General features: G+C 39.7%; 1 protein-coding gene across 1 annotated transcript in view; it reads right to left on the reverse strand.

Moving 5' to 3' along the window:
* cacna1ba (calcium channel, voltage-dependent, N type, alpha 1B subunit, a) overlaps positions 1-9,615 on the reverse strand; it is a 783,270-nt gene that overhangs the window by 141,798 nt on the left and 631,857 nt on the right. Inside the window, exon 44 of the mRNA XM_050050840.1 lies at positions 1,903-1,999. Within this exon, the coding sequence (XP_049906797.1) occupies positions 1,903-1,999 (97 nt within the window). The remainder of the gene's footprint in view (positions 1-1,902; positions 2,000-9,615) is intronic.

Genomic DNA, 9,615 nt, shown 5'->3' on the forward strand with positions numbered 1-9,615 from the left:
TGGGGCCTATCTGAATTTCTGTCTTTGAGAGATATTATTTTGTAATATAACTGAATTTTCTATCCATACATATAAATTTTAAATATATTAAAATGATTAGGCAAACTGTGAGTATCATTTAAGTAGGCTATGTCGTGGCTGGCCAAGCGTCCTCTTTTTTGGAAATCAAAATATGGTCACCCTAACCATGAGGAGGAGGTGCCAAGCTGTTGTGGCTGTGTATGGATCTTCCACACGCTACTGAGGTCCCTGACAGTGTAAAATGAATAAAGAGAAAAAATGGCCAATATGTGTTGTCTTTTTTCCTTATTGCTGTGGGAGAGTGCAATCATCCAATCCACCAAGCAACTCTTAACAAGAGTGAATACCAACAGGAGAATATTGCAGGGGATTTTGGCACATTGTTTTGGGGCGCTACCCACACGTTTAGCTGTGTTGCTTATTCCACGAAAGCACGATCCTTACAAGTGATACCTTGTTGTAAAGGTGACTAATCAGGCTTTCCAATGATATATGATTGAAAACCAATTAGTATTATTAAAGGGGAGAAATAATTGACCGAAATAATTCCAAACTTTTTTTGAGGAGTTTAGTTTGACGGCGCTTGGCGGCATCAATGGGAAACACGACAAATCCAAGAACGAAAGTTACAGGATTTATTTTGAAAGAGACAGTATGTAAACTGTAAATTTCCTGACCTTAACCCGGGACAGTGGCGTTCATGTCCCATAAGATTCTAAAGCTAAACCCTGTTCTTTTTTCCTAAACCTAATCACATGCTTTTCATGCCTAAACCTAACCACATGTTTTTGTTGCCTAAACCCAACCATGTGCATTAGTTGTTAGAGTAAAGAAAAACACATCACTTTGCGTTGTTGTACTGATAAAGGGCATTTATTTTGAAAGAGACAGTATGTCAACAGTAAATTTCCTGTGAAAACGGAAGCAGCAGGGGGAGGTGTCGACAGATCCAGCTTGGCGCAGTGACAGTTTTGTGCCAAAAGGCTTCGCCGAAGGTGCGCTAAAAGCTTGCCAGCTGAAACCAGGTCTACTGTCAGCACAGGCGGAGTGCAGCCGGTGGAGTGGAAGTTTGGCTGACCGGTGGACAGTGCGCACACGTCACCAAAACCTCACAGGCAGGTTTCCAGAATGTCAGGCACATTAACAATGCAATAAATACCCACAAAAACCAATATTCAATGCAACTATCTGCAATCAGCACATAAATGTATCTCTATATCGACTGTCCCATCACATCTGATGTCAGATCAAAGGGGATTGGCACCGTTTGGCACGTTTGGCACATGTAATGGAAACCCAACCTGATTTGATTAACACAGCTGCAAGCTAATGAGTTCACATCCCTCTCAGCCAACCACAAACAGCCACAGCATCAGATAGGGAGTATATATTCAGCATCTGCCATCTTAGAAAAGTCAAAAGAAAAGAAACAGAGCGAGACTGCGAGAGAGAAAGAGAGAGCACACGCGCACAAGAGAAACGCTGTCAACAAATTGTAAGTTATGTTCGGTGTCTTAAGGGTTTACGTGCTTCATGTGATTGCCTATACAAATGTTAAAATGTTCTTGCTTAACGTGATCTACAAAGATGGAGTACATTATTGCGAGGAGGAGGATTTACGCAGAGAGGGTGTACCGTCAAAGGACATCCTATTTGGGCATGACAGAGCTGGAATGCAGGTGGGCCACACGAATAATGACTGGAATACCGCCGTGTCCAATGTAATTGTCATTTCATGACGTACTCTTTTTCATTACACAGGAACAAATTACATCTACCCCGCGAGGTGGTCCAAGTGGTGACGCGCATCGTGGCCTCTGATGCGCACCCTGGTGGCACCTGTGCTCTCCCTGTTGCTGTAAAGGTGACAGTGGCTCTGACCTTCTTTGCCACCGGGTCTTTCCAGCACACCGTGGCAGCGGTGGCGGGGATCAGTCAGAGAGCTTTCAGTTCGGCTATACATGTAGTGACGTCTAGTCTAGTCCGACATGCAAATGAGCACATCATTTTTCCATCCACACCTGAGAGCTAGCTGTAAACGAAGCGAGGTTTCTTGTTGAAATGTGGATTCCCTGGAGTACTGGGAGGTTTCTTGTTGAAATGTGGATTCCCTGGAGTACTGGGAGCAATCGACTGCACACATGTACAGTTGCACGCCCCAGATACCCAAGCCATCACTTACGTGAACCGTAAGGGAGTACACTCCATTAATATCCAGGTGATTTGTGACTCGAATTGCCTGGTGACACGTGTATGCTAATTTTCCTGGGTCCGCTCATGACTCGTTCATCCTGGCGAATTCTGTCATTCCTACAGTCTTTCAGGGGGACCCCCCTCTGGATGGGTGGCTGCTAGGTGACAATGGCCATCCACTGAAAACGTGGCTGATAACACCATACGTTACACCCACAAGAAGAAGGCAACATGGTTTTAACCGTGTTTTCAGTATTGCTCGGTCAGTCATCGAACGCACTTTTGGCCAGATCAAAATGCGTTTCAGATGTGTGGACCGTTCAGGTGGTTCATTAACATACAGCCCCCAGAAAGTCAGTGCATTCTTTGTGGCATGTTGCATTATACACAACATAGCTACACGCCGTGGCTGCCACTTTGACCTCACAGAGGAGACATTATAGGACTTACGACAGAGAGAGGCCGAACTGTATGTGCCGAATCAGCAGGAAGAGCATCAGGGCGCATGGGAGAAGAGAGACCACCTGGCTGCACAGCTCTGTCCTTAAATATGAGTATTTCCCTGTACATCCATTCACACATTCATGGTGTAAATTTACTCAATCACATTAAATATAGGCACATTAAATATAGGCTACAACAAATCACCCAAAACAAATTATTTCAACGTTCAATTTATTTTATTATTTTATTTATTGATCCCCCCCAAATTCTAATCAGTTAATCAATGAGTCCAAGTGGACGTTTGTGCCAAATTTGAAGAATTTCCCCCAAGGCATAATCCAGATATCACGTTCACAAGAATGGAACAGATGCATGGATGGACAGACAGACAACTGGAGGCCATGGCGATAGCTTTCGCCGGTGTGGAGGCATATAAAGGGTGGAGTTGAACACATCATTTCAAGAAGTTTGTAATTCATTTGACATTCATTTGCTTCAGTTTATCAGTCATTTAGTAACATTATAAAATTTGCAAAATTTTTATTTAACGTTATTTGTTAAATTTCTAACAAACTGTCTAACCTGGACACTTTTGATACTTACAACCATAATTCAAAATGAATACAGTCCAAAGACCACATATTTAATGTTCAAACTGATAAACTTTATTTTTTTATTTTTGTAAAATATACACTTATTATGAATTTGATACCTGTGTCACGTTTTGAAAAAAGTTGGGACAGGGGCAACAGAAGACTGTCAAAGTAGGTGAATGCTCAAAAAAAAACCTGTTGGAACATTCACAGGTTAATTGGTACAAAATGATAGTATCATTAATAGGTATGAAAGGGGCATCTTGAAAAGGCTTGGGTGCTCACAAGCAAGGATGGTTACTTTTTGAAAATCAGTGGGGGCAAACAGTCCAACAATTTGAGAACAACCTTTCTCACTGACCAATTGCAAAAACTTTAGGGATTTCACCATCAACAATGTATAATATCATCAAATGATCCTGAGAATCCAGAGAATCCTCTGCATAAAGTACAAGATTGAAAACCAACACTGAATGGCTGTGACCTTTGACCCTCAAAGGGGACCGTATTAAAAACTTGATTGTATAATGCATAGTACGACATGGACCCAGGAACACGTTGGAAAACCACTGTCAGTAAACATATGCTTCATATACAAATGCAATTTAAGACTCTACGCTGCAAAGTCAAAGCCACATATCAATAACATCCAGAAGTGCTGCAGACTACTTTGGGGCCAACCTAATCTGAGATGGACAGACACAATGTGAAAAAGTGTGCTGTGGTCTGATGAGTCCACATTTCAAATTGTTTTCGGAAATCATGGACGTTCATGACGTTGTGACACAAGATCATCCAGGACTATCCAGATTGTTACCAGTTCAAAGTTCAAAAGCCAGCATCTGTGATGGTGTGGGGGTTTGTTAGTGCCCATGGTATTATGGGTAACTCGTTCATCTGTGAAGGCACCATGAATGCTGAAAGGTACATACAGATTTGGGAGCAACATATGCTGCCATTCTTTTTCAGGGACATCCCTGCTTATTCCAGCAAGACAATTAGACACATTCTGCACATGTTACAACAGTGAGGCGTCATAGAAAAAGAGTGCAGGTACTAGACTGACCTGTCTGCAGTCCAGGCCTGTCTCCCATTGAACATGTTGTGAATTATAAAGCACAAAATACAGTACTGGAGACCACGGACTGTTAAGCAACTTAAGTTGTATATCAGACAAGAATGGGAAAGAATTTCACTTTCAAAACTTCAACAATTAGTGTCCTGAGGTCCTGTACACTTATTGAGTGCTGTAGAAGAAAAGGTGATGTAACACAGTGGTAAACATGCCTCTGTCCCAACTTTTTTGGAAAATGTTGCAGACATCAAAATCAGAATAAATGCATATTGATAAAAATAAATACTGTTGATGAGTTTGAACATTGAATACTGTATCTTGTCTTTGGACTGTATTCAATTGAATATAAGTTAAAAAAGGTTTTGCACATCATTGCCTTCTGTATTTATTTACATTTTACACAGCGTCCCAATTTTTTTGGAATTGGGGTTGTAAATTAAGTTAGGACAGTAAGACATTGCCTTAGTTTTTTCTTTTTTTTCTGTTTCTTTTTCTAATGGTTGAAGGCTACATTTTGTCTTACATGAAACCAGATTTTAGTCTTGATATATGACAAAATGTATTAATAGCATGTGCCAAGAGATGTTCCAATTTATACTTACTCCTCTCTACAGAAGTACAAATATCTTATCAGCAAATGACTCTGGAGGAAGTTAAAGTCAGCAGTAGAATATTGCTTGAGTAAAAGTCTTAAAGCATCTAATATTTGATAACAAGAGTCATGTTTGTGATATTAAATTTACTTAAGTATTTAAAGTAAAAGTACAAGTAAATGCTGTTAATAAAAAAGCAAGCAGTCAGAATTTTTAGAATTAGTAAGTTTCTTTTGTAACCTACACCACCTTCAAAATGGAGCGTACATTACACTTGAAGAAAAACATTTCTTTTTCTTCACAACTTAAAGGATTTAAAGAACAAAATCCAGCTTTTCTCTTCTCTCCCATTTCTTCATTTATCTGTCTGTCCATCCCTTTCACCCTTCCTAAAGAAAGCATTCCCAGCAAGCAATAGTTGTGATTTAAACGTATTGGCGATATTTAGGTCCAATTTAGTCTAGCTACATGTAACCCAAATCTAGCCGATTTAATTTTGAAATTGATTAAATGTAATTTTCGCCATTGCAGATGGCGTGCAGTATGATATTCAATCACGTATGGAGAGTCAACAGTAATTAAAATATGTTTATCTCCATTTTTTGGACATGGTCTCTACATAGCCGTATAACTGATGATGTCTACAGTACACAAATTTTCACTGACAGCCCAAATTCAGCCGTGATTTAGCCTAGACGTCAGGTCTTCATGTAGACGGCTATTAGGCGTTTTTTAAACCAAAAAATGCTTGCTGGGTTAAATCATATTCTATTGATCTGAAATGAGAGGAGAAAACACTTACCCAATTTAAGCATCCCTTCATCGGCTTTACATTTTTTCAAGAATGCAATTAAATTCAAAACCGATTACTTGTAAGGTGTTAAATACATGTGATTGTCATTGTTACTTCTGTATTTTCTTTTAAATATCAGCTACAAACACACAGGCAACATGTTCTGGTGGTGTTTTTTTTTTCTCAAACTAATGGTAGAGGGAGGCAAGGTTAACATTATTCATATAGTGGTATCTTTTATTGGGGTGGAACACAAGGGAGAGGACCATTCTAAGGAGCCCCTTAAAGGTCAAGTCGGAAGATATTATTTGGTCTGACTTTTGCGTCCCCTCGCAATACTTTTGCGTTACCTCGCAATACCTTTTGCGTTCCCTCGCAATAAATTTTGCGTTCCCCCGGCACCGTGTCGGTTCTGTGTCAGACTGGCCAGTCTGACATTCTTCATAATACATAAAGAACGTTAGTGAAACACATAGGCCTAACAGAAACATGCGTTCGTTTGGGGACAAGTTAGTGGTCCCGTTACTCGTTCCACAGGCGAAGGACCCACATACAGTACATACACCGGTTGTAAGTAACTTTTAACATACGTGAGTCTTTGTGACTCTTGGCTCTTGTCCCCTAACTCATGCTTGTTTGTGTTTCACTAACAATATTTTCACCCAATTAAGTCACATCCCGTTATTTCCCATTATTTCCTCTGTAAACCTAACGTTACAGCAGTCTACAAGCATGCTGTGTCAATAAATCAGCTCAGACACTGTTAGAAATGTAGTATTTAGCCTAATAACAACATGCTACAGCAGTAATAACGTCAGCTTTAGTCAAATGGCTCTAGCTCTCCGGGTAAATGTCATAAACTCCGGACACATTCTCTCTGCCGCGTTTCCCAGATCGCTCTTAGCTTACAAAGATCCTTCACTAAGAAGGAGTTGTAAGATCGAGCTAACCCACTCTTAACAGTCTTCTTAGCGACCAAATACTCACAGATCCAGCCGCGGCAGGCAGATTAATATTACACTAAGCAAGGAGATGTTAAAACAATGCGCACGTATATATTTTGATCTATTTTATACTTCAGATTTATATTGTTTAGCATTAATTGGTGACAGAAAAGAACAGATTTCATTCTGCAGGGAAACGTGTGTCCTTACTGTGCATATGACAATAAACACTTTGAAACTTGAATGTATATGTTTTATGAAGACCCTATGTGCGCTCAAAGCTGTGGCACAAGTTACACACGGAAATCTGGCGGAAGAAAAATAATAATAAGATGAAAAATAAGTATGAGGGATAACAAGTGTGTTCCTGCATGTGCTGTGCACATCAGGCACACAAATAAAATGAATCATCATGACTCTCATTTATCATAATTTGTCTGCACATATCCCACATCTGCATGCACATATGAGATGGTTTACAGCATCCAAAAGATACGTCAGGGCACAACAGAAACACATCCACCCTTCAAACCTGCGACATTCAGATATTAGGCAACTGACAAGTGTAATTGAGCTCAGCTGGAACCTCATCAAGGGACACTCCACCCGCTACTCTACATAAAGGCGTTGCCCAGGGGCGTAGGTTTGGTTTTCACATTGGTAGGGACATAAAAGTGCTCCATGGCAGCGACCTGTACGTTAATGATTTTTTAATGCAATTTCACGTCATACGAAACTGATCACTGCTTTATGATGCATATTTAGATATTGCTAAGGGGAGAGATTGGGACGTAGCATAAGACTGATATAATATGTACTGACTACAGTGTGTAGTTATGTATTTAACAGAAAGTAGTTATTGTTGCCATGGTATATCTCCAGTGGCTGCTGCTACCACAGAAACCCTGGCGCCATCAGGCCAGTAGTATTACCCCCAGTGAATCCTGTCAACCAATCACATGGCAGTATGGTACTGTCCACCAATCAAATAACAGTATACTCCGAAGGGGTGTAACAGTACCAGCCTGCGGTCTGCAGTTGGGTTGGTAATAGTGATCCGAATTGATATTGATATCGGGTAAAAACGCATATTATGCATGAATCAATATTTTTACTTACCCCTAGTCACAATGCTGAATCTCACTATCAACATATATCCTTCTCACCTGTGAGGCTCCTGTCTCTCCTCTATCTCCTTCTGTCTCTCTTCCTGCCTCTCCTCCTCCATCTCCTCCATCTCCTCCAGTCTCTCTACTACTTGTCATCTGACAAAAAATATATTGATGCAAGACGTGAACAGTGGGACAATTTGAGATGCAACAGTCATAGATTCTGATTGTTGTAGCCTGAGGAAAACATACTGTATGTTTTACAATTGTGTATTTCATTAAACAACATCTTAATGTATATAGGCTAAAGAACAGCCATAATGTCAGCTTCATCATGTTAAACATAAATAAAATAAATCAACAAAAATGTAAATGCTCCAAAATCATTATAATACAACTGTGTGCAAAATGTTGCACTTACACCCAATATCTATTAACAGTTGGATAAATATGACTCAGTTTTGATGTTTTTACCGGGAGCAATGGAGCTCTATTCTCCTAAGTCTCTCCTTCACACACCATGGAAGCTGAAGACTGTCACTAAAGGAGCTATTATTTATAGTGTTTACACTTTATTTATTCAGACTGTTTCTATCATGTCATCTTTCTACAAACATTAACTTGAACTGTGTCATCACTACATGACATCTATGATTGCTGATGGAGCATGTGAAGTGGAATTTCATGTTCTCTGGCATATAATATTGATCTAATAGTTGCCAAACTTAGCTCAGCCAGTATTAGCTCGTTAGCATCTCATTATCTAGCAAAGAGTTACCAAGGAACGCCATTCAGTTAGCCTAACATCAACAGGTGTTGGCAGAAAATAAGATTTTTTTAGCTTATTTACTGAACCAACCAACTCACATCTGTTTTCTTCCTTTTTATCCAGTTAATCAACGACTGTTGTTGGTGCTGGGCCTGCTGGCGTTTCATTTTTCAGCCGCAAAATCTGCACGTGTTTCTTTGTAGAATGCAAATTTGAAATGTACGCTGTGCGCGCGACATATCAGGACCATAGACAGTCACAGACATAGACATATATACATAGACGCCGCACTGACTGCCACTGCCTATTGGAGCAGACGTCCTAGCCGGCCGCCATCTTGGATGGGTCTCGCTTCGCCTCTACAGTGCATTCACTTCTATTGAGGAAGGAGCTGTATGCACAAGTAAAATAGAATAACCCACTGAATTTTCAACTGATTTTCACGCGGTTTGGTTTATTACAAACGGCACACATGTAGTTATGATACAGGATGCTTGCGTACATTAATAATGCGGGATTTCATGCTTTAATACTTTATGCAGATAGCAATAGTATGTTATTTAGGTCACAACACAGTTCTTTTAGTCACCTCAATTCCAGAGTGGGATATGTATATATACAGTATTTATATGTATATATATATATATATATATATATATATTAGGGCATTTTTTCCCTCTCTCTCTCTCTCTGTGCTTGTGTAGGGAATGCAATCGCTGCCTCTGACTGGCTTACGCTGATACTTTTATCCTTGAAGTGAACATACTCGGGCGTACTATAAGCGGAGTACATTCTGCGAGGAATGTCCGCAGTCATTCTGGCTTTCATAGTTGAGCGCACTTCTGCGTTGTAGTTTCCTGTAAAAATGTCCGTGAAAAAAAATGTGATGACGTCAAATGACTTGTCGACTCGACTTCGACTTTATTGACAGATAAGTTGACCTGAAAAAAATCTAAGTCGTTAATGCCCTAGTATATATATATATATACTTTATAAACACAATATACACAATACAAAACATAGTATAGCATATTAATACATTTATTAATATATTTTAATAAAGAAAAAGCTTGATGTTGAT

This window comes from Epinephelus moara, chromosome 8, assembly GCF_006386435.1.
Source record: "Epinephelus moara isolate mb chromosome 8, YSFRI_EMoa_1.0, whole genome shotgun sequence".
Taxonomy (NCBI): Eukaryota; Metazoa; Chordata; class Actinopteri; order Perciformes; family Serranidae; genus Epinephelus; species Epinephelus moara.